The 25,759-nt window shown below is 51.7% G+C and overlaps 1 protein-coding gene and 1 long non-coding RNA gene across 2 annotated transcripts; one reads left to right on the top strand and one right to left on the bottom strand.

Annotated features, from left to right (window-relative positions):
• Window positions 1-1,309: 1,309 nt before the first annotated feature.
• On the bottom strand, window positions 1,310-25,513 carry IGFBP5 (insulin like growth factor binding protein 5). Its single transcript, XM_080398757.1, has 4 exons — window positions 24,458-25,513; window positions 6,402-6,628; window positions 6,115-6,234; window positions 1,310-5,697 (listed from the first exon to the last, which is right to left on the bottom strand). Exons 1-4 carry the CDS (start codon window positions 24,786-24,788, stop codon window positions 5,566-5,568), a joined length of 810 nt encoding a protein of 269 aa, XP_080254883.1. The 5' UTR covers window positions 24,789-25,513; the 3' UTR covers window positions 1,310-5,565.
• LOC308068338 lies at window positions 6,637-25,759 on the top strand. The gene is made up of 2 exons (XR_013929934.1): window positions 6,637-24,374; window positions 25,507-25,759. It is a non-coding gene; the product is annotated as an uncharacterized lncRNA (long non-coding RNA).

Here is a 25,759-nt window from a genome sequence, read left to right as displayed (position 1 = left end):
TATAATACAAATAATAATACTTAATATAAAGACCATAATTAGTGTAAGACTGTATGACTCTATTTATGTACAGCTGTAGTTATCTACATATGTGTATGTAGCCATAGCTTGTGGGTAGGGGTATGATTTATTAGCCCATCAGCTGGGGGCAGGGAGGGAGAGCACTAACATTTTGGGTGGAAAGCCCATTTTCAGTGACTGTGTGGCTGAAAGCAGCAGCAATGCCTCCCTGCCCAGCTGTGCAGGCAGGGTGCACACCACAGGCAGGGCGCGCAGCATGGGCAGGATCGGCATGCCACCTGGTGCCACCTGCGGACCCCAGCGGCTCCAGCACCTGGGGGCTGGGCTGGGCTGGGGCTGTGCCCAGGAGGAGTGGGCTCAGCCTTGCAGGGTGGCATGGCAGGGCAGTGTGGTGCAGACCTCCACTACCTTGCTAACTTGGGGCAGCAGGTTTGGCCCCAGTTGTGCTAATGGGGTGAGAAGAGCAGCAGGCACCGGGTGGCTGTGCCAGCCCTGGGTGGTGCAAATAGGCTGGGGGATACATGTTAGCAAACCCTTGGCAACCCATGGGTCCCTACTGGGGGCCAAAGGGAACAATTTCCCCACACCCTGCTCTGGGAACATGAAGTGACGCTGGCAGCCATGCGAATGGCAGGGATGGGGCACACAGGAGGAGGGAGATGTGAGGAGTGAGCGCGAGGGTGAAGGGTGATGCCTGCGTGGGCAGAGGGTGGGCTCTGTGTGTGTGTGTCAGATCTGGCATTGGGGAGGACACAGGGCAGTGAGAAGGGCCGCCATGAGGTGTCTGAGGACCACTGTCTGTCTGGGCTGCCTCAGGGATGGCACATGGATGCTCCTGCGCTCTGGGATAAATCTTCCAGCTGCCTGGAGAGGTCTGAGGCTAAAATATCACGTCTGATTCCAAACTGTAGGGCTGAGTTTGGGATATCGTCTAGGAGCTTAGCATCACTAGCTGCCAGGCCCTCTCCCCCTATAAGATGGCTGAATGCATTTGCTTGGCCCCACTGGCACATCCACACAAATTTCCAAAAAAAAATAGGGCAGCTCTGCTTTAAGGATGCTCTAAACTCAAACCTGCAATTTTACCACTGACCTAGTGATTGCTCCAGTATCAAAATCTCTCCTAAACCATTGCCACCATGCTACTCCATGCCCTGTACCTTCCTCAGCACCCCTGTGGAGCTGGCTGATCCCCCCAGGGGTGCAGTGCAGCTGGCCAGAGGATGCTCGGGGCCAGAGCAGCTCGCTGGCAGGCCCTGGCACACAGATGCTCCATGAGGATCAGGCACAAGCTAACTGAATGCATAACTTTATTAAATAAATGCTTTGTCATGAGAAAAGACAAAGATCAAAGAGTAACATAAATTATAAGTTGAATAAATAGTATACAGCAATCTTCACTTTTTAATAAAATGTGAGATTTTTTTTAAGTACAAAATGCTAAACAGAGCATTAAGCTCTTCTTCCATTGTCAGTTTTTCACAAACTGTTTTGTTTTTTTTTTCCCCACCAGTAAGATTATGAGTATTTCTTGTTTACTGAAAAAAAAACCCCAAAACAATAAAAACAAAACAAAATGAAACAACAGAGCTACCGTATGTATGTAAAGCTATAAAAAGCTACCGTAAAATGTGTAGTGAGTATTGCTTAAAGATAAAAACCAGGCAGGAAACTCGGAATCTGGTGTGTTTTATCAACTGTGTTACAATGGTGGGTAACGTGCATGGTGATGTCTGTCTCAGTGGCAGTGGCGGGGGGCTGGCGGGGCTGGGGAGGGAGGCACAGTCGGCAGGGCTCCTAGCCAGGGCCAGGATAGCGGTCTGGAAGCAAGGTGAACTGTCAGTTGTTAAATATACAATGCTCCGTTCGGGAAAAAAAATAAATCATCAACAACAACAAAAACTCCAACAGCAAAAAAGAGATTTCATGGGGAAGGGGGAGAAAAAGAGAAGGGGGAGAGAGCAGAGAAATAGTGCAAAATGCTCTTGTACTAGTGGTTTTCAAAGTCCACTGCAGTACAGACAAGGGGTAGCCCAGCTGCTGAGTGCCACTCCCCAGGGAGATGTGGCGGAAGGGCTGTCCTGACCCCTGCGCCATCCTTGTCCTCTCCTTCCCAGCTTGCATCCTGGATACTGACACAGCTTTGATGCAAGTACTGTGGCCAGAGACCCCCAGGCCTCACACCTCCCCCTGATGCATGAATCGCCAGCATCGCCCCATGTGCCTCAGCCCCCCACCCTCCCCAGCTCCCACATCTGCCCCTTTTGGTTTTTCCACCCTAAATGGAAAGAAGTGCTGCTGGGTGCTGAAAATGGGAGCACCTCGTCACTGCCACTCCAGGAGGTGGCCAACACCTCCTGAAGCTGCTCTCACCCCCAGCCTGACTCAGGCTCTAACCCCGGTCCTAAATATTAGTGCAGCCTGCAAACAGCCTCGTCCTGCCGGGGAACTGTGAGGGAGTGGGCAGCCAGGGGGTTGCTCGGTGCCCCGTCCCGGGAGCCAAGCTGGTCTGTGGGGTGAGGGTGGTGCAACCCCCTCCTTGCATCCTCCTCCCCCCAGGTTGGTGGGGACAGGACAGGCAGTGCCACCCCACCACTGGATGCATAGGGGGAAGGGAGGCTGTGTGGGATGAATTTTGGTGCTCTGGTCTCCCAGGGCCATGGCTGAAACTCGCTTTGTAGGGAAAGGTTGGGGATGCCCCCTGTGTCCCCCTCCCAGTATCATCATGGTGGCCATGTCATGAAACCATCACTGGGCCCTGTGAGTAGACCCTCACTGTGCAAAAGCATCAGCCCCAAAAGGCAAGGTCCATGGGGAGCTGCTGTCCCTCTGCCCACTCCCATCCTGCCCTGGTAGCATGTCTCTTTTCCCTGCAGCCAAAGGCTTTCAAGTTTTGGGAAGTTAAACAACAAAATAAACAACAAACAAAAAAGCAAGAAATAGGAAGAGAGAAGAAGGGAAGGGTCTTGGGGAAGGTGGTACTGGCCTATAACAGGAGGTTTTGCACAGGGATTGGCAAGTGGCGGAGACGGGAACAGTGTCGACAATGGCGACCAGTGGCCCCTGGGGCTAGCTTGAGCGCCTCTCCTCCTGCCTCTGCACCCCATTCTTCACCTTCACCACACCATTAACCCACCACCCTGGTCAAACTGACCCTGCCCCATCAGCCCTGCAAAGCCCAGAGGGGTCCCTCCCTTGGCCCCAGCACACACCATGCTCCCCTTCAGCAACATGGGGGTCACCCTGCTCCAGCATTTTTTTTGTGTGGGGCAGATCTGCATTTGGTGGCACCCTCTATTCTTTTCAGTAAGGAAAGAAGCCTTGTCCCCAGCTCCAAACATGCTCCACTGGGTCTCTGTGGAAGTCCATCGGCAAAACTTTCCCCCACCCTAACTCCGAGGGAAATAATGGCAGGGTGTCCAGTCCTGCCCTCGATCAGGGCAAGTTCCCGGTGGGGGGTATGCAGGGCGTCTAGGGGCTGTGGGAGGCTATGAGGGTGCCCAACCAGTGATGAAAAGGAGCCTCCGCCAGACCCCCTTGGCATCGAATTCCCCTTGTCTCATCTCCGCTGGCAGGGACCTGGTGGTGCTGTGGACCCCCTTTCCTCTCTGTCCAAGTCCGGGATGCTCAACAGGGCTTTGGGGGTGCAGAAACCTTCCCCCGGAGATCAGCTGTGTCCTTTGGCCAGCACCAGCTGCCAGCTCCAGCCATGGAAGTGGGCTGCGGTCCCTGGTGGGTGCATGTTTTCCCACTGGGACCACAGCACTCAGACCCCACAGCTCGCTTTCCTTCCTACCCTTTGTTGCAGGATCTCCTCCTCCCAGTGCCAACATCGCGGAGACCCTTGTCATGAGGAAGCAAGAGGCAACAGTCCCAAAATTGAATGTAAAAATTTAAAACAACAAAATAAGTCGGGAAGGCAGCTGAGGTCTGTTCCAGCATGCCTGACGCAGTGGGTCTCCGTGGTGCAGTGGCTGCTGTCAATCAACAAGGAGCTGGGTCCCAGGTTAAAGGTGAAGGCCCATCACAGGATTTTGCTGCAAGGTGGTGGGAATCAGCCGTGGCAATATGAGTAGTATCCTCAATGCAAAAGAATGGAGACTGGCATTTTTCTACCCACAGGGAAGGCTATAAACCAGCCTTAACAAAAATCCAAGATAAAGCAAAGTGTAGGTTTCTTTGTTTGGTTTTTTGGTGGTTTTTCTTTTTTTTTCCCTGGAGCAAACCACTTTTTGGCTGTGAAAGAAAAAAAACAAACAAAAAATCTCCATAGTTGGTCTTCCTTGTGGTGCTGAAGGGTGGGAAGAGTTTTGGCCCCGATCCCCCTGTCCTCACGTAGGGATGCTTCAGTCTGGATGCTGATGGAATATCTGTAGAGTTGGCTCAGATGCAGCCCTTGGCATTGGCTGGGCCCTGATCCTGCAGGCACCGATGCTCCTCCATAACCCTGCTCCTGTTAGTCCAGCAGGTTATTATTATTTTTTGGGAAGGGGCAGTATCTCTCCCCCTGATTACACTTAAGCCTTCCAGACTGCAGGTGTTGAAGCAAAGTTTTGCAAGGAGAAAAAGCCACATCTGTGCACACACATGCTTGCACATGTGCACACAGGTGACAAATGCTTCCACACCTGGATGGATAACGGTCAAAGTTGTGCTTGTCCAAAAAGATTTATGACCTTCCATTCAAGAGGAACCAGATGGAGAAAGACATCTTTCCTTTTAGGATGATTTCCTTTTGAAGTCCATGGATATTTTTGGGGGTATTCATGCTGTTGCAGGAGCTGTGTTTCCCTGCCTATCTCATCTCCAGACATGAGGCCAGCAGTCCCACACCTCCTCCTGACATGTCAAAGTCTGCCTGAATCTGGGGTGGTTGTTTGAGATGGAAATCAAATTGACTTGAGTGAGTGCCAGTGATGTGGGGAGAAGACTCCAGGGCACCACAGTGAGGAGGGGGAACAGTGGTGGCTGCAAGGTTTTATCTCAAGACCCTTTAGAAAACAACTAGCTAACCACCACCAACACCCCCCCCCCAAAAAAAAAAAAAAAAAAAAAAAATTAACCTGCCCAAAACCCATACTGGAAAATCACCAACTTGGAGAGCTTCCTACATTGGGGTGGCCTCTGCTTGTGGCAGGGGGGCGTGGGCAGTGTTGGGGAGAGGCGCAGGATGGTGGAGCGGCTGCAGCTGGTTTATCTCTGGCTCTGTCCTTTCCTTGCTGAGTCCTTGTTGTCATGAGGCTGCTGTAGATTCCGAGTCCTCAGTTTCTTCAGGGTTTGTTTTTTTCTTTCTTTTTCTTTTCTTTTTGTGTTCTTTTCTTTTCTCTTCTTTTCTTTGCTCTTCTTTTCTTTTCCTTTCTTTACTCCTTTCTTTCCCTTTCTCTTTTTTCCCTTTTCCTTCCTTTCTCTTTTTTCTTTTCCTTTCTTTCTTTCTTCTTACATGAGATGAAAGGAATCGGAGTCCCGGGGCACAGGGAGGTGCAGAGGGGAGGGTGAAAGGGAGCCTGGGTAGGTAGTGATGGGGCGGAGGGAGGGGATGCAACTTCACTCCACGTTGCTGCTGTCGAATGCATGGCACTGCAGGTCTCCACTCAGGTAGTCAGTCCCTGGCAGCTTCATGCCGTATTTGTCCACACACCAACACAACCCACGCTTCCGGCCTCGGGAGGGCTTGCACTGGGGAGACATGCAAGGGCAGATATCAAGAGCTGGCCACCAGACACCGCGCGGCTCCCTCACACTGGGGATCAGGATCAGCCATGCACTTTGCCCCTTTCACCCCAGCAATGCAATTCCCTGGGTAGGACTTAGCTCCTGGTCTCTGCTTTCAGCACATCTCCATCCCCGCTGGTACCCCAGCCTCGGGTTCTCTGACTTTTCCTCCCTCACCAGCTCCTCTCAGGAAGATGCTCACTTCAGGAGGGATGGCACTTGAACCCATCAGCAAGGCCACCCACCACTGCATGTGCCTGGAGATGCTCACAGCAACCTACCTACCAGCTCATCGGAGGAAAAATCTCCATCCTTCCCATCCAGGGCAGTGGCAGAGAAAAGCCTCCCTGGGTGGGGAGCATCCCTCCACGGGGCTCTTACCTGCTTCCTCTTGTAGAACCCCTTTCGGTCGCAGTTGGGGAGGTGGACAGCACGGGGGACCATCCGCTGGCTGCTCTTGAGCTCCTGCAGAGATGCCTCCATGTGCCTGCGGCAGGGGCCCTGCAAGTGGGGAGAAGATGGAGTGTGAGAAGGGGAGCACCTCACAGCTGCAAATGCCCCCAGGTCTCCTGCTCCTTCTCCACCAGCACCCGCTCCCCAGGGGGGCAAAGCCCTCCCACAGCCCCCTGCCCATGGGAGCCCCACAGAGGGAAAATGAAGGCACCCACGAGCTCAAACTCTTGCCGGAGCTCAGGGATGACGACGCGGGGGTGTGCTGTGTTCTCGGCCATGCCCACAAACTTGGCCAGGGTCAGCTTCTTCCGGCGGTCCTTCTTCAGGGCCTCAGCTTTGAGCTCGGAGAGGCGCCCATGCTTGGGCCGGTAGGCCTTGGGTGGGTAGGTTTCCTCTGTCATTTCTGACGTGGTTGGCTCCTCATGCTCTCGGGACTCCCGTTCTGGAAGACAAGGGGTACCAAACCATCAGGTCTCCATGAGCTGACTGGGGCTTGCTTTTGCGTAGAAAGCCTCCTGCCTGACCCCAGAAGACATCTTTGCAACAGACAGGATGGGAACAAATGACCAAAGAAATCCCTTTCCCAGCTGCTGCTACAGCTCTGGCTTTATCCCACTGTGTGGGACTTGACATGGATTTTGTGTGACCCCCAAGCTCAGGATAGGAAGGTGTCTGAGGGTACAGAGGAGTTGGGGGTCTAGCATGGACTCCTACATACAAAGCCATCATCAGTGCAGTGTGTCAGTGGAAAAAGCCTGGTAGGAGGGTTATCCTATACCCAGAAAGGACCAGATGACACACAAAATGTGGCAGAGAAGCCCCTCTTTAGCCATGGTGAGAGGATTAAGTGACAAATTCACACCCTAACCTGCCTTGCAGTTGCAAGAATAAAAGCCAGGGATGCTCAAAGATGAGGCAACTCCAGAGTTAAGGTCAATCACACAGCAAAGCCATCATGCAGCTGGGCAGACACTTCAGCAGCAATGCCAAAGACGTGGCTGACAAGTGCTGGGATCTCCAGGGTCCTCAGCTTGCAGCCCCAAGCTCATGGGACTGAACCAGCCCGCATCCACTGGCACGCACCAAGCAGCCAGCAAAGCCCAGGGTAACACTGCCAAGTGGTGCTCCTGACTGTAGCTGCAACCGATGGTACCAATGGCAAAAGAGAACATGTTTAGGTTCTGTCCACAGCAGTTGCCTTCCCATAGACCCCCCAGATCGCCCCAGCATGACCCGTGCCAGCAGGATGCAGTCAGGAGCCCTGTGCAGTTATATATAGGAGCAATCTGGTGACAATCTAAACTTAGATGACTTGTGACATTTAGTACAGCCACCAGAGTGAAAAAGGGTTATTTCTGGACTAAATTTGAATAGAGTTTAAAGCTTCTGAGGCCCTCAGTCTCCCAGCCCCTGGTTCCCAGCAGCCCTGTGCCGATACCAGCTTTGTGCTGAGGCTGATGGATGAGCAGGGGAACTCCACCATGGGGGAAGGAAAAGCATCAGACCAGCTGAAATCCCTCCCTGCACGGTGTCTCCCATGACTTCGATGCCGGTGAACCTGGCTCATCCCCTCCTGCAGCCCTATAGTGAAGACAGCAGGACACCAATTTTACCCCTCCTTGCAACATCACTGCTGGGACAAAATTAAAAAGCTCAGCATGAAAATAAGAGTGGATAACCTGCCCCCAACAAGGCAACAGGAGTCACCCTGCAGGCCAGCAGCTCCCTGGAGCCCAGGTGCAGCCCCAGGGGGGAGGAGGGAGCCTCTGCCCCACTGGGCTGCCCAGGGGTGCCTGGGGGACACCCAGCAAGGGGTGACAGATGAACTTCTCAGCAGCAGAAGGCAGCACCAGTCAGTCACACACAGCCCAGCCAGAGGTCTTGGAGGTGGCCCAGGGAACAAGTTGGTCACTGGGCCCACAAACCTGCCATGGCTACTGGTCTCTTCATCCTCCTTGCCAAAGTGAATCTGCCTTCTCCCAGCAAAACTGAAGAGTTTTCCGTAGCCACTTATTTATTAAAGCAGCCCTTTTTTTTTCTCTTTCCAAAAGAACAGCACTGGATCAGCATCCCAGACTCAGCGGCCTCCTAACTGCCCACGGCAACATAAGTGACCCCATGCACCATCCCCAGGACTCACACTTCTCCCTAGAACAGCATCCTCTTGCCGTTTTGCCCCATGCTTGGGTTCTGTTTCTTGCTGCAGGACTCAAAGGCCCCCACAGGTTGGGGGGTCCTCTATTATACTGGGATGATGGACAAGGAATAGAGAAAAGACTAATTAAATTGGGAATGATCTTGTCCCCCACTAAATGACACTGTACAAGGTGTAGCAGAAGAGCATCCTTTGCCACAAAATGTTGCAGCAATCTAAGGTCTGACAGGAGACAGGATGAATCCGCTGTGACTAAGCCCTTCCACAGCAATGAAACACACTGTCATCCGTTCCAGGAATCACCTCCAGCACCCACTGCCAGGGCATCTCCCTGGGCTGCCCTATGGTAATTAAGGGCAGGGGAGGATTCACACTGGTGCAGGCAACCCTGCAATAACACAAGAGGGGCACAGCTCATTACCTCTGCAATAACAAATAAGAGAGGCACAACTACCTGGGTAAATCTAAAATAACAAACAAATGGGACAAGGCAGTGAGGACTCAGTCAGAAAAAACAGCACAGGGTGTCCAGTTCCCAGGACTCACACTGCAATGGGTGTTTGCAGCAGCTCATCCTGCTCGTATGGTCAGCAGCTTCCTGCAAGCTGCCAGCAAGCCAAAGCGAGCTGGGGACTAATGTGGAGCCCTTTCAGCAGGGAAGATGGGAGCCACAGGAGCCCAGTGCTCTGCAGAGGGAGCTGAGGGCTGGCATGCACCAAAAGCTGCCTAGCTCCCAGCCCAAGTTCAATGCTTCCTGCAGGGCTAAAAAAGTACCTGGAACTGACACCCTTCACCCTCCCTGGCACACATGGGCCACCCCTCAAGTAGCAATACAATAAGGGATGGCTGTGGTGGGACTTCTCCATCTGCTGCTCAGCAGCGGTGTTTAGTTTGGGGGTTTATTTCCCAGTGAGAACCCTGTGGATGCATTGCAGAGATCCCTTTCTTCCACGTTCTGAATTTTTTTACAGCCCAATTTCCTTCAGCAACAAGGCTGAAGCAGTCCCTGCTCATGCACCTGTGTTCCCTAATTTGATATTAACAAGCTAGTTTTGACAAACTGAAGGGCAGAGGTCTCTGACACACAAACTCCTGACAAGCTCTGGGCAGGTGGTAAGAGACCTTCCCAGTGCCAACAGGAGAGGGAAAGGCAGAGCTGGGGCTGGCAGCACCCGTGCAGTCCCCCCCTCCAGCCCCTTCACCTCCTGGCTGGCTCATCCACATCAACCTGCAGCTGCTCACTGCAGCTGGGACCAGACACCCACATCAGCATCCCCAGAGCCCCTGCACCCGCCTGCCCATCCTCACCCACCACCTCATTCATTAACCTCCGTCTGACACCCTGGGCTGGCTTGTGGCAGACAGCACTGGCACCGCTGTGCCTCTGCTCCCAAGGAGACGCTGGCAGAAGCAATGCCCAGTTTTCCTGAATGAGCCCTAATTATGCCTGTCTGAGACTCAGGAAGAAGGCTGGAGTTCCTCCTCCCTTGCTGTCAGGATCTGGCCTGCTGCACGGCCCCTTCCCGCACACTCCCATCTGCCTTGCCAACCCGGCGACTGGGTTTCAGGCAGGCGGCTGTTTGCAGAGGCAGAGCGTGCTACACCTCAGTGTTTCAGCTGCGGGCACAAGGCATAGGCAGGAAGGCCCTGCTCACCATCTCTGCAGCTGGGGAACAGTGGGAAGCAGGAGGTGGGTGGCTCTCACATCTCTATCCCTTCTCCCCGCTCCTCAGTAGGAGGTGACCTCCAAGAGGAGATCCCAGGCTCACTGACCATGCAGAAGAATGACAATGCTGGCCAAGCTGAGGATGCCTGGCTAGCCTGGAGATGCAGCCTGGGTGTAGCTGCCTCAAGGGGATGTTGACCCTACAGCCAAAGCAGGAGACTGAACTCAACTCAGAGCCACTCCATGGCTTTGTGTCTGGTCTGACGCTGTGGTGCCCATGGAAGACCCAGGGAAAGATGAGCAAGCATCTGGAGATGTTCCTGACACAGGTCAGGCCAGAAGGACTGCGCTGTTTATGTCCTAATCCACTCAGCTTCCATGAGCCCTGGGAGGCAAAAAATACCCACAGCAGAGCATAGGCTGTCCTTTGCCCTGGGGCTGAGGGCACAGAGCCCTCTCCCTGCTGTGGGCTGGCCACAGGGAGCTCCCTAGTAGAAGCCATTTCCAACCCTTTCACCCTGCCCCTACAGAAGGGACTTGGAGTACCAAAATACCAGGCAGTTTTTGGGAAGCTGCAAATTGCTCCTGTCTGGCTGCCTGCTGCCATCCTCAACAGATACCACCCAGAGCAGCCCATGCACCTTCCTGCACCTGGGCCAAAACCCAGCTGGGTTCTTCTGTGCTTCAGATGTTTTGGACACGTGTGAAGTCCCCACAGGGTGTGTGTGTGTGTTCACATGTGGGTGCAGGGCGTGTGGGAACACCACCTCCCTGCCTGCTGACATTAGAGAGCAGAGCAGGAAGCTTTTTCCAAATAGCTAGGAGGCTTGAATTTTTGTAACATATTTTCATCAGTTTCTGGCAGAAAGGTAGGAAAAGTATCTATTGACTGCTGCTGCTAATGATCCGTGCTCATTGTATCCACAGCCCACTGCTAGAGGACTTGCTGTTCCATCAAAAAACTCCCCAAAAAGCCACGTGCATCTAAGAAGGAAAAGCACAACCACAGCAGAACCTTGCTAAACAGCCCTCTTGATTATCATGATTACTATTTACAGCATGAGCATTAACATAATACACCACTTAAGCAGGAAGGTGTTAGAGGAAGATTTAACGGGGATCTCATTTAAACCTCTAGCACAGGAACAAAGCAACTGTCACTGGTAGAGACCTTGAGAAGTTGCCCAGTCCTTCCTCTGGCCCCAAACTTGGCCATCTCTGTTCAGAGGTGCTCATTACAAGATGGAAATTAAGGCTTGTATTACCCAGGGCTGAAACATCGCTGGTTACACAGCAGCGTCTCCCACTGAACAGTGTGCTGCAACAGTGCACAATGTCTGTGCTCTCCACTGGAGGAGGATCTAACCCCAGAATGAAGTACCACCTCCCAGTATGCCCATGAAGGGAATATCTTCAGCTGCAGGACTTCAGGAGTGACCCCCTCCACCCTGCTTTTCCAGTGGGCTCCCTGTGATTTTGGGCCCCGGTGGCAGCTATCTTTGGAGTACCCCAGTTTCTGTCCCATCACTGCTTACAAGATGGTATTTTCCAAATCTTGCTGCCTGATTTCTGACACTTTGGCTTTCTTTTTTTGGGGAGGCACAACATTTTGGGATAAGATACCTAGGCAGCTGGTGCTGGTCATGGAGAAAAGGGAAAAAAATTACGGGAGAGGTTGGGGAGGGATTTTTTTCTGCAGTTCCCATCAATCAGGACCCAGAAGTGCTAATCAGAGCCAGATCCGGACACTCCTTCCAAGCTTTTACCCATAAAAAGAGCTACCCAGCACAAACAGCTGCAGACTCCCTATCTACGGCAGCTCCATTATCTGCCCAGCCCCACGCTGGCTGCTTACATCTTCATGCTGGACTTTACACTCACATGCAGGCAAAGGCAATGGTTGCTGAAATCAATGTTTGTCTCCTTCCCTGTACCGGCTGGAGGGATGTGATCCTCCCATTTCTCCTTCCTCCCACTCCTTTACAGTACTGGTTCTTGCTGGAAAAGGTAAAGCAGCTTCCCTGGGCTCTCTGTGGCTAGGAGAGGATGAACATTGGTGCTGGCCCTGAATACAACTTTTGCACTTCCAAATCATGTTAGAGTTGTACCTATTTTCCTTCAGATGGGGTCTTATACAGGAAGACTATGCTCAGGTCCCTGGCTGGTAAAATCCCCCATTGTGCATTTCCCCCAGCTGCCCTCCCCACTTGTCCCCACTCCAAAGGAGGGGGCATGCCTGATCTATGCTGAAACCTCCTGGAATGAGCAGGCAAGTTCCTCTCCAGCCTGGACTTGCACCTTTGACGATGACAGGAAAATAAAAATCCCTCCCTCCTGATCAGCACACAGGAACAGCCACTGTGTATGCAGTCTTGAAATGCAGGCAGGGAAGGGATAATGCAGATGGGGAAGGGATGCAGAGCAAGAAAGGTCATCTCATCTCGCACCCTTTGGCAGCTGGAGAGTGCAACTGAGCAAAAACATTCCTGAGATCTCTGGGGGCTGCCTGGATTAGCCCATACAGAAGGGAGCTTTCACTGCCCTAATGAAGACCAGCTCATTAAGGTTCCCATCACAGGCACAACCCCAGCAGCATGGTGGCAAATGACTCCCAGCCCTGTGTGCAGCCCCGCAGGGGTGGGCAGTGGAGCCAGCTCAGGCGTTATGCCTGGGGTTGGGGTCACTGCTTCGGACCACCGCCCCGGTGAAGTCAGGCATCAGTTCCAGGCGGCCATCCAGCCCGAGGCCGTCTGGCATCCACTGGAGGAGGAGCAGCCAGGGCTAGGGATGCAGGCTCCAGCCGGTCCCTCTGCTAGACCAGGGCGTTGACTGCTGGAGAGCCAGCTGCAATGTGCCTTGGACTTTTGATGAACTTTTGTGCTTTGGTGGGGACTTGGCAGCAGGCCGGCATGGCCAGTCTGGTGGGAACTGTCAAGGGAGCACACTGGTGATGCTCACAGGTGATGAGAGACTGGGAGGAGACACCACACACTAAAAAGGACAGAAAAAGCCCTCCTTGGACTGCCACCCTACCTTCCCCAAGTCTTAGCAAAGTACAACAGGCATTTATGACAGATCTTGTCAACTAATGCCCGTCCACTAACACAGAGGTGTTAGGGCTTCGCTGGCTGGCTAAACTCCAAGTCCAAGTCACTGCATTGACACTGCACCCTCCAAATTTTGACCAGCCCCATCATCTGGCTTGGATGCTGATTTTAGGGTGGAACAATGCATCTCGGGGGGCTCCAGTCTCTCCTCCTGTGACTCCAATAGTCACACTTAGGCCTCCAAAGGACTGAAGTTAATAAAGGTAAATCCCACCACCTCTTCAGTGCTGGTCCTCTCACAGCCTGTGATGCAGCTCTCTTGGGTGGCAGTTTTACAGGCACAGGAGCAGTGGTAAGAAAAACCAGACCTTATTTCCTTCACTGGGAATTAGGTACTCCAACAGCTGCCAGAAGCAGCAAATCACTTTTGTGATTTGCAGAGTGTGGAAGGAAGTCTTTAGCAGTCTAAGCATTGTCAAAGCACCTATAGAAACGCCCATTCTGCCCCACCATGCCCAGTCCCCTACCAAAGACATATGACCAGAGTCCAAATAGTCCATGGCCCAAAAGCCACACAAGCTTTTGGAAGAGAGCTCTGGGGTATTCCAATGCCTTATATCCCTGTTACAGCATGATAAAAGTTGCTGGAACCTTATTCTCTTGTCTCAGAGATACCCTTTAAGAGAAGGATAAGTATCAGTAGGACCAAGCTCAGAGAACAGATGGAAAAGCGGCCACAGGGCTGGAAGGACTCAGCCTTAGGTTAAGGCTTATCTCCATTTTATTAAGCCAAGAGCTGGGAGAATGCATGGGAACAGCTCAGGAATATCTGGAAAGCCTCAGAGAGCAGGGATGGATGGCAGAGGGATGTGCTATACTGTGTCCTTTTTTTTTTTTTTAAAGTTACTGTTTGGGCTTTGCTGAACTACCCTGGAAGACCAGTTCTTTCTCAGGAGATTACTGTCTCCTCAGCAGAAACCTGTGTATGTAGATTGTGCTGCATCAGCCAGGGCTCACCTACAGAGCGTGAATATCAGGTGCTTGGGATGCCCCCAGGTTCACAGAGGATTCATGGGAAAGGGAGATCATCATCCTGATGACCTTGGTGTCCTCATACAGAGCTGGATGGGGGAGAAATGCAGCTCAGCATGTGGGAAAGGAGCTCTCAAGGGAACCAGTTCATGTTTTGGTCTGTTCTGAAAGCACAGGGCCTATCTGTAGGAACAGATCTCTGGGTCAGCACCACTTCTCCGCAGTGCCAGCAAGTGCCACGGAGGTGGAGAGGTACAGCTATGGGAACTGGAAATGTAAAGAAGGATCTGTGTTGCTGTGTGCCAAATGATACTTCCCTGAGCTGCCCTTCCTTGCTGCAGCCACAAAATAAAACTCCCTGGGAGCAACTCTTTAGAGCAAGGAGAAAAGCAGGTTTAGATATGGGGAGCTCCATGATGTAAGGGCCTTCCCTACACGTTGCTAGCTGTTAGTTCAGCAGACTACAAGGATCCATGCTGTTCTGGAAGACCCAAGCTTGGGCACTAGCTAGTGGGCTGGGCTGTTCTCGCCTGGTATGTACAAGCAAGGATTTGGGCTCACTGAGAGGTGCTGCCTTTGATCTACCTCTTTCTCTCCAGAGAGTTCCCAGATCAGGCTACGATCAGTTCTCAATACAGGCTTGGGAATTTGCAATGTATGTACAAGACACACCAAGTCCAGGTGAGAGTCTGGGTCAACAGGCAGCATGGACAGAGACTTTGGATTCACAGTGACAACCATTTCTGTGCAAGAGAGAACCCAAAATGTCTAACCAGTAAATAGTAGGGAAATCTTCCGGTTTCTCCCTCTGGTAAGATGATGAACAAACATCCGTACATTTCAATTAAATGATGCCATTGTGCACCATCTTGCAAAATTGCAGGCACCCTGTTTCTAGATAGCTGCTTGTATCAGCCTGACCTTTCCTGAACAAAGTTATCTTCCAGGGAACTGAACTGGCAAGTGGAGGGGAAGGAATTATTTCAGAATTAGATTTACATCAAGAAGCTCCTGTTGCTGAGGCACTGATGATAGGAAGATAAAACATATTTCCTTCACATCATCTGGAGGCTGCAGATGTTCCTCATTCCATATGCTGAAACTGCAGAAGAAGCTGAGAGCTGAATTGAAGAATGACCCAGAGAAATCTAAATAAACCAGCTTTCAACATCATAGTGACCAAGGCATATTTTTCCTTCCTGGAAAGGATGAAATCATTCAGTCTTTCTTAGTCTTGCATCTCTTCCAACAAATCCACCCTAGTGGCAGATTCCATTGGTTGTAATAAAGGCGGCAAAAACCCCACCAGGCTGCCAAGGAACTAAGAGCAGAAAAGAGCAAAGAAGGAAAACTCAGGGAAGGCCTAAGAAAAGCCATTAAGATTTATGATAAACTCTCTGGTCTGCTTACGGACGAAGGTGGGTTTTGCCTTTTGATCAGGGTTTTGAACCTGATTTAGTCTCATATTGAGAAGAAGCTTTTAACAAATGGACTGCTGGAACTGAATCTGAACACTACTCCCACTGGAGGCTGGTGGTCTCCATCAAAAGATCCATCCCCACTTAGGTTATTGAGGGCATCCATCAGCCTCAACAGCAGCCAGTAACCAGAAAGGCCACGAAAACCAAACCCTTTGCTTGACCCAAAAAGAGGTGAAGACCTATCAGGTGGAGTCTGGAGATGCACCTGTGTCAGGTGCTACATGAGAACTAGTCTAACACCACAAGTATTTCAGGTGTGCAGCTGTGATTACAACCTCCAGCCTAGCCTGGATTAATTTCTAGGCCTTAGGCCCGACTTCACAGCTCTGCCCTAAACCAGATGGAAAATATCTGTGAGATCACCCATTGCTCATCTCTGTGTCAGCACCAGATGACACGTTGTTACGTGTACCGTCCAACCTGACTTTTATAAGCTCCAAGCAACGAAATCTCCACCTCTGCCCTCAGGACTCCCTTCTACTTTCTTAATAGCTCCTTCTATCAGAAAGCCTTCGCCTGGAGTAGACCTAGCTATTATTTAATCTCTCAGTCCACTTAAGTTGTACCATAAAAAAGTAACAGGTTTGATGTTCACGTTCTGACAATATTGATAAGCAGAAACTTGCCCAGGCTTGATCCTGATGGGTAACTCTTGCCTTTCCTAGCCATTTCCCTCCCTGCACTGCATACATTAACCAATTCCCTTTGGTCCAACACAACACAAAAAATGCTTTTCAATGTTACAAAAATATCATGGGTCCCTCGATGGAGCAAAGGGTACAGACCTCCATTTTGGGGTCTGAAACTCCAGGAAAGAGAACTGATCACTCTTTGCCACAGGTCCAGAGCCCTTCTGCAATGATAAAAACCCTCTTGCACTTCGTTGTTTTCCCTGCGACCTCAAGCCACCTCTGCTGTTACAAAACCAAATAACTGAAGACTGAAATGATTATGAAACAATGTGGTAAAACGTCACCCATTTCTGCTATTGCTTCAGGAAACTTTGCATTTAGACATTATTAAAATATATTAAGACATACATGCGGCTGTGGCAGCACCGTAATTGACTGATGGACAGATATAAGACATGCTGCCCCTTCCTAATAAAGCTTCTTCTTTTCCAGCATCTCCTTTAAATTAAAAAGTGAAAGCCAGGTTCCATAGCTATTCATTGGCTTATTTAATTAGTAGATTTGCATCATCAGTCCAATGCATAACAACTGATTCCTTAAGCATGAATAATAAATAGGTCTGTTGATTCAATTGTCTCCTAAGGATGAATCCCATCTGAATTTGGAAAAAGAAAATATTTCTACTGGTTTTCTACTAAAAGAATTATTACTGTTGGCCAACTTTGCCTTCAAAGTTATCACTAAGATACTTTGCCTACCCTGGTTAGCTAGGGGATCATTTCCTTAAGTATCTGTCAGGATTACCTTCTTGCCCTTAAATAGCAACCAGACCAGTTACCTCCATCAACATAACAATTACCTCCATCAGTCAGCCAGCTGTATCCATCCAACAAGCAAACAAACTAAACTGCAATAACAGCCCTCAAGGCAGGCAGCTGCTAAGAGCTTTCCAATTCTACCAAGCCAACACTGTCTTCAGCTTTGGCCTCACAGTCCTTTGAGGACTGAGGCTGCTGACTCCCACAGAGGGGATTACGTGCCTGAAAGCCTATGATGCCCTGAGCCAAGAGGAAAGGTGCTCAGCATCTTGCAGGATCAACCCCTGACAAGGTAATAGGGAACGATGTGCCAGTTTGATGTAGGAGGTATTGATCTCCCATTCCCGCATTCTGCATGAAAGAGGCAGTACCACTGGGGTGGAGGGTTGGGAAAAAAATTTGATAGGAATAACAGGAAAAATAGGGGTCTGGAGAATGATGGCAATCGTGAGAGCAATGCTTTATGCATACACACACAAGAAATGCCCACTGACTCCATGGGCATAAATTTAAGATGCCTCCTCAAGGTTTAGCCTGTTGACCAGAATCTTTCTCCAGCCAGGGAAGGTTTGGACCTTCCTGCAGGCATAGGGTAAGAGAGGTGTGGTCTCCCAGCCAGAAGCTGATGGTTAAAAGATGTGGGCTGATGGGCAGTTAGCACACGTCCTGGAAACATCATAAGTAGACAGGAGACCCACCAAAACATGCTGGAAAATGGCTTTCTTGAGAGCAAATTTGCCTGCGTCAAAGCACTGAGAGTCCCAAAATTCTGCTAATACATTATGCTGGCTTCTGCTGGGATTAACTGTGAGCTGTGGATTGACATAAACAGTCAGGGGTCCCCTCAGATCACTAGCATCAAAGAGCCACCTCAAAAACAGTATCTTGCTGAGAGTTGCCTTGGCTACACAGCTGAAGGAATAGGGAGTGTCCTGTGGGGGCTGAGTGGCGAGGGGATGGGGGATGTCACTCCTTCATCACCAGATGTGACATGACCCTTCCAGGATGGGCTGAGGCATCAAGCATGACCCATGCCCAGTGACCTCGGACAGGCAGCCCCGGGGCCCAGGAGCGCTGGCACAGCTGCCACCCTGCTCTGTGACCCACTGGCAGCCTGCACATCACCTTGGGGAGACCCAGTGTGGAGACCTTTGCTAAATGGACCTGGCGGGCCCACATCTTAGGGGATCCCAGCATGGGGGGCCAGATATCCCTCTCCTCCTTGCCAGCAGAGCCTCCTCATGCTTTTGGCTACACCTGTCCTGAGGATAAACAGATAATATCTTTTTGCCTGTAAAAAATCTCCTTACAAATGACTAGGTGGTTATTATGCTGGCTGCCAGTGAGTTCACCCAGGCCAAACTCTTTGGATCATTTTTGACCTCTGCATGAACCATGTCTTCAGGTCCTGCTGCTTCCTCCTCCTCAATGCTGGAGGTTGTTTCTCCTGCCCTCAGCTTGCCACATCTCAGCAAACTTGCCATCTTTTCCCAATTCAGTTCTTCTTTCCTGCTTTCCCAAAGGCCAGCTGTGGCTGCCTGGGGAAAGAGAAGTTTATAGGGTCTCAGTGCCCTCAGTGGCCCCAGTACCATCTCCTCCACCAATGCTACCAGGCACCACTGCCTCCCCCACACGTCCTCCAGACCTGGCATGGGGCTGGAGCTGGACTTGCTGCCCTCTGCAAGCTGCAACCTATCCGCACTTTCACTGGGATATCTCTTGGGGTATTTAACTAATGTAGATCTAGTCTATCCAGAAAACACAACCCACCTCCAAGCAAGGGGGTTGAGTTCAGATCCACACAGCTGGCTGGGAGGAGTATCTCGGGTCTATCTCCTTCCTTGCTTCCCGTTGTTTGATATGCTCACCTGCTGCATCTCATTTCTCAGCCCTCAGTGGGAGGATAGGGTAGGCCAGTCTGTACGCCAATATCTGATCTTGTTGGCAAAATACCGATGTGCCAGTCATAAGCAGAACCACTGCACCTAAGAGAGGTTTGTGTGTGCTGGCTGGAAACCATTCTGCTGCAGAGACAAAAATGTGTGTGTGTGCGTGCGCACACATTAAATGTTCGCGCGGGTGTGCATGGGCGTGTGAACACGGGTACATGTGTGCGTACCTTCACTTGCATATCTTTCCTGTGCATATTAGCCCTACTGCTCTGCAGCCCACATCGAGGGGCACGTGTGTTGCAGCCAAATTCTCCATTTATGTCTGACATTGAATTTACACTACTAAGTGCTTGGTAAAAAAACAGGCAGGATTTTTTGTGCCATGGGCCCTTTTATCTACCCTGTAACTTAGCATGGGTGAAACGAGCAGCAACTGTTCTTAGTCACTTGCTTCGCTGAGCAGAGGAGAACAAGCCCCAGAGGGGCTGAGGTTCCTGCCTTCCTTCCCAGACTGCTCCCAGGCTTTCCAGTTTGGGTGAAGAACGCTGGGAACTGCCACTGCTGTAACAACTCCAGCAGCTGCTCCTGCATCTGCAACGTTTTCTGACCCAGCATGAGTAAAACTTCCAGTGGACGTTAGGAGGAAGCAGAGCACCATGCTCTGTGCGAGGCAGCACCCGCTTGCTGCATCTCCTCCTCTCCTTCCTCCCCAGCTGCCGTGACACACGTGTGCCAAACTGTGCGACAAAAGAACCCGGGGGCTCTCTTGAAGCTGGCACAAAATGCACTGAGGCTCTCCTACCCCCTTCTTCCGAGCCTGAGGGGACACCTCACCCTGCATTCATGCAAATGCTTCCGGTCGCACACAACTCTGCTCACGCTGCTGACGCTGACCTGCCAAAACCGTGACGGTCAATTGGGCACAGGATGCTGGTGCTTAAATATTGACGCGAGGAGGCACGCAGCCTTTCTGCAGCATCCCTCAGGTTTGTGGAAGCTCTCATTTAAGGCCAGCCTCTGCTCTCTGCTGCAGCAGTGCCGGCTCTGGAGGGGTGCCCTTCGTTCACCTGGAGTGGGTCCAGGCTGACAGTGCTGTGTGGGAGCTTGGGACCAGCTCTATCGCTCATGCACGCACGCACACACAGAGCCACGTCTTTTCTCCAGTGAACTCTGCTGGCACCCGACAGGAATTTCATTTGGATCAACTACTTAATATTCTCCCTCCTTCCTTAGAAACCAGGCTGCTGAAAAATCTTTCCAGCCAAGGCCCCTCCTTTCCTGTTTGAACCACCCCATCCCTCCCTCCCCCGTACACACACACACCACAGAAACCCAGCTCTCTTGCTGGCATCTGATAGATTTCACCCTCGTTTTTTTTTTAAAATATATAGTTATTATTGTTGAAACTTCAGATCAAAAGAGAAATGGAGATTTTCCTGTTCCAGATCTGAGGCTTTGCAGGCCTGTTGCTACTAGCTTTTTGCCTTGACTGCTCAAGAGCTGCTTTACACAAAGAACCTGCTGCTCGCACCAGCCGGGTCCCTCCCTGAGCGACACATGTTCACAAGCCAGTGTGTCCCAAGCGCCCTGCTCCCACGACCCCTGCCCTAACCCTCACCCTTACCCTGGACCTCATCATGGGGCTGCCCACCTGTCCCATCGCTTGCCCCTGAAACCACACATGCCTGAACAGGGAGCAGAAGAGCACAGGAAGGAGAAAAATGGTGGCGGGGAATATGTCAGAGAGGGATAAAGGACTGCACCGAACACGAGCCGCAGGAAACTTGGGCTCTGCAGCACTCCTCCTCCGCCTACTTCCAGCTGACGCAGCAAAGACGATTTTCTTAGGGCTAATACTATAACACGTCCCCCTGTCCCCCCCCTTTCCCCTCCTGGTTATCGTTGGCTCACGGTTTCGCAAGGAAACTTGCCAAGTCTTGCTCGCTTTCTAGAAAGAGAGCAGGAATGAGAAAGGAGAAGGAAATATTTGACAACCTTTGTTTTTCCATGAGCCTTTTTAGGGCAGCAGGCTCCAATCTGTACCCTTCGCTCCCCAGTGCTCAGCCTGACCCTGCTGTCTCAGCAGGAGGAAGTCTGGCAGGAGCACGGAGGAGAAAAATGGAAAGACGTGGTGCAGTTCAAAGGAAACCTAAACAAAACAGAGAAAACCCAGAATCCTGCAGCCTGTGCCATAAATGAAGCTCATTCATGTTTTTTTACCAGGAACAGTCAATTACAGCAGTGATGTTTGGCTTTCGGTAAAGGACAGTGTCTGACTGTTGTGCCAGGAAGGACTACAGGGACTGTCCTGTCAGTACCTACACATCCATCTACTTAAAATGAGCCTTACCAAAGCCCTTTAATCCCACACTTGCTTTCATTTCCAACTACTCAGCAAACCAGGAGCACACTCTGCCCAGTGGCTCCAGCATTTCCCAGTACCACTGTGCCCAGCTTCCAGATGAGGAAACTGAGGCACGGTACCCAGGAGCATCTTGTCCCCAGGCAAAACATCTGGTCTACAGGAGAGCCAAGCCTGGCCTCCCAGGCTTGGGTTCTTGCAATACCACTTGTTGCATCTCCACATCGACTATAAGGAGGAAAGCATCTGCGATGTTAAACTCGGCCAGCGCAAGAGCAGAAATAGATGGAAATGCAGTTTGATCTAGTCCTCGCCGCTGTCACATAGTTTATTTTGCAGAGTGCCGATTCTTTCCCAGTGGTTCGCAGCTCAGGGCCAATTTTGGTCATTGATAGATGGGAGGGCCAGGCCAGCTTCCCCAGCTCACGGTCCCTGCACTGCTGGCCAAACTGGCAGAGGCCAGAAAGTTCAAGTCAAACTTCATTTCTTTCCTTGCCCCGTTGCTTAGAAACACGCCTATGAAAATATACTTTGTTCTCACATGCTACCAGTTGAATGCCAAGAGTTTTTCCCTTCTCCCATCCTCAGGAATTCCTGATTTATTTTTTATTTCTTTTTTGCAATCTCACATATCTCAAGAGGAGCCTGCCTGTCTCCTGTGACTTCTCGCAGCAGCCTTTCCGATCCAGGCTCATCTCCTGGCTGTGAACAAAACCCGTCAAAAAGAGCCCCCTGTGGCACTTGGGGAGTCCAAACTGGAAGTGCAGGTAGTGCCAGGGGGTTGGTTTTGCAACAGACCTGCAACGTCTTTCCTGTCCCTCTCCTTGTTCATTCAGTGGGTGTTCCCCATCCCAAGAAAACCAAAAGCACTGATATTACAAAGGGACTGGCCAAAGTTTTCATGCAAAGCACCTGCTAAAGGACCAGTTTCCCTGGGAAGAGCGAGGCAGGTGGAACAAAAGGACATTCACAATTGGAGCCAAGTGCCAAAGCTTTTTCGGGTGCCTCCTGTCTGCATGGTGCACCCTTGCCACAGGCCCAAGGATTGGCCCCACTCTCTCAGCCACTGTTGGGTTTCAGCTGCATAGCTTTGCCTTCCTGACCACACCACCTGCCCCGGCCGTGCACACATACACACGCAGAGTAAATAAACACTGAGCATGACGAGCTCTGGGATGCTTCACATAGCTCGTCTGCCAGTGGGTTATTGCCCAGCTTCCTAGGCTCCACGGCAGGAATGCTGCTCCTGGCTTCGCCCTGCACTCCCCACACAGGTCCCCTCCCAGCCCTCACCCCTTGAAGCTCCCCTTCAGAAAACCAAGCTCAGCTTTGCTGTTTCTGGCAGATTTTAAGGGAGTTTGGACATTCGTTGTCATTTGAGGGAGGGGGGAAGTTATACACAGAATTTGGTTTTGCTCTGAAGGATGGAGCATAGCAACACAACCACTGCCTGCAAGCAGCGAAGGGGAAAAAAATAAATGCATCAAGATTTATTAGGTGCTAGAAAGGAGAAACGGATTCCCATTGTGTGGGTATAAGCAGAAGCTTGCTAACTTTCATGGACCAAAAAAAGTGGGGGGCATGTTTCTGGGTTTTTTTTGCCAAGTGATTGCCCAGTCCCCCGGACTGGCAGACACCCTCCCCTTCACGCCGTGGCAGAAATACAGATGTAATTGGAGAAGCATAGGGAAAGTATCCTTGCACAAGCTACAGGATCCAGAAATGAGAGTTAAGCATGTGCCAAAGTGAAGGAGCGCTTTCTTTCGTGCTTTTGTCACGTGCAAGATGCAAACATTTCAGAAGCTTGTCTTTGCACTGGTGCTACCATGCCAGCCTTCATGCTTGCTTTTAACCTATTCTTTCAGATTATTAGCAATACCATCATTATTTTTTGCAATTGTAAATTCCCTGTCCCGAACGCACCTGCTCTCTTCACCTCCTTGCACTAAAACCCATTGCCCAACAAAGAAGTCCAGCAGCAGGCAGCCAGGAGGGGCAGGCTGCAACGATGGCAAAGAGAAAGCGGGAGGCTGAGCAACAAACCTGGGGATAGCTGAGGATTTTGGGAATGGGGCAGATGGTTGCAAGGAGGTGCCCTGCCGTCCCCTGCGTCTCAAGCTGCAGAGGTCAGCTTGGGCCCCAGAGCAAGGTGGAGGATATGGTGAAAGAAAGGGGTCAGGGAGAGCGTGAAGACGGGGATGCAGGAAAGATGTAAAGGATGCAACTGGGGAAGGACTGGGATGCAGCTGTGACTAAGAAGGTGCAGCTGTGACTCAGAAGGTGCATCTGGGAGGTGGGGGAAGAAAAGGTTTCCACTGTGTATGGGACAATCCAGAGGTGATGATGGAAGGGGGGGTGGGGGAGGCTGTGAGATGATGCAACAGGCAGTTGGCCTAAGGCATGGATGGAAAGAAGGATGAGAAAAGTGGCAGGGAGCATGGAAGAACAGCTAGGGGGATGGAAGAGTACCCGCAAAGGTGGAAAAGCAACTAGGGGGTGGAAGAACAGCTGGAAAGGCGGAAACGTAGCTGGAAAGGGGATGGCAAAGCAGCCAGGGGAAGTGGTAGTGGTGAAGCACCTGAAAAAGATGGAAAAGCAACCAAGGGCTTGGAAAAGATGTTGGTGGAGGGGGTGTGGAGGGGAAGGAACAGGGAAATAGCTGGAAAGATGGAAAAGCAGCCGGGGTGCATATATGTGTGTGTGAGAGAGAAAAATCATGCAAAAGGATGTAAAAGTAGCCAGAAAGATTGAAAAGCAGCTGCTGGTGGTGGAGGCGAATGGAAGAGCAGCAGAGAAGGCAAAAGAGCACACGGCGGGGGAGGGGGGATGGAAGAGCAGCTGGGGAGGGTGGGGATGGAAAAGCAGCCGGGAAGACAGAGAAGCAAGTAGGGGCATGGAAGAGCACCTGGGAAGATGGAAAAGAGGCTGGAAGGATGGGAAAGCAGCCGGGGAGGGCAGGGAAGAGCAGCCAGTGGGAGGGAGTAGAAAAGCAAGCGGCAAGATGGAAAGGCAGCCGGAAAGGCGGAAAAGCAAGCGGAGGGGCATGGAAGAGCACCCGGAAAGAGGGAAAATGCGGCCGGGAGACGGTGGCGGGATGGAAAAAGTAGGCGCAAAGATGGAAGAGGCGCCGGCAAAGCGGAAAAGCGCGAGGGAAAGATGAGGATGGGAGAAGCTGGGGTCACTCACCGGCCTTGGCTTGCTCGCGGTAGCTCTTCTCGCTGAGGCAGACGGCGGTGCCGTGGAGCAGGGCGTGCAGCGGCTTCTCCTCGCCCTGGCGCGGGAGGCAGCGCAGCCCGCGGGCGCAGCGCTCGGTGTAGACGCCGCAGGGCTGCCCGGCGGGCAGGGCGCAGGTGAGGCAGCAGCCGCAGCCGGGCTCCTTCACCAGCTCGCAGCCCAGCGGCGGCGGCGGGCAGAGCGACAGCGCCTTGCCGTCGCAGGGCTCGCACTGCACGAAGGAGCCCAGGCACCGCGACAGCCCCGGGCAGGCGCCCAGCAGCACCAGGAGCCGCAGCAGCATCGCGGCGGGGATGCTGCGGGACGGGGCGCGGGGGGCTGCCGCCGGCGGGGCGGGGGGAGGGGGGGCGGGCTGCGCTTGTTTTCCGATTGCCCCTTCGGGGGCAAAAAAAAAAAAGAAAAAAGAAAAAAGAAAAAAAAATCAAAAAGGAAAAGGGGCGGAGAGCGCAGCTCCTGTTTGCAGACGCCCCACTCTGGGGTTTATTCTCGGGGTGCGAGACCCTCCTGCTTTTCTTTTGGCTTTGGGAGAGGGGGAGCGTCTAGGTTTGCTTTTTGGCTTTTTTGATTTTTTGTTGTTGTTGTTGTTTGCTTTTGCTTTTTCTCGCCTCGAAAGGGGGAATTCTCGCTGCGATCCGCGGGAGCGCAAAAAGAGAGGGGGAGGGAAGGAGGGGGGAAAGGGAGAAAAGCCTGCAGGGGTTGCACAGCCTACAGGTTGCAGGGGGAGGCGTGGGGGAGCAGGGGGGTTCGGGGAGGTGGGACGGCGATTTCACACACACGCGCGCACGTACACACACACACACACACACACACACTCTCTTCCCAAAGGGCTGGGAGGAGGCAGGTTGAGAAGGGAGCAAAGTTCCTTGAAAACCAGTGTCCTGCTATTAATGCATCAAAGCAGTCAAGACGGGGGGTAAAAAAAAAAACAAACAACACAAAAAACACCGCAGGAGAAGGAAGAGGGGATGCAAAGCTCCCCTTCCCCCTATCTTCTTCTGCAGGAGGAGAAAAAGTCTCTCCCGACGCAGTGAGCTGCTGTGAAGCTTGGAATGAAGCAAAGCTGTGTTTCGATCGGCTCTGTTCAACTCTCCCGCTTTCCTCTTCCAAGATTTGCAAAGGCAAAAAAAGCGGAAAAAAATAAAAAACCCGCCAAAAAAAGGCAAAAAAGAAATAAAAGAAAAAAGGAGAAGTTTTCGGCAAAGTTGGAGTGTTTTGTTGCAAAGTCTGCAGAGGAGCGGTAAAAAACAGGGGGAA

Source organism: Falco punctatus, assembly GCF_963210335.1.
Source record: "Falco punctatus genome assembly, chromosome: 8".
NCBI classification, from domain to species: Eukaryota; Metazoa; Chordata; class Aves; order Falconiformes; family Falconidae; genus Falco; species Falco punctatus.
This window is presented reverse-complemented; position numbering and strand designations above follow the sequence as displayed.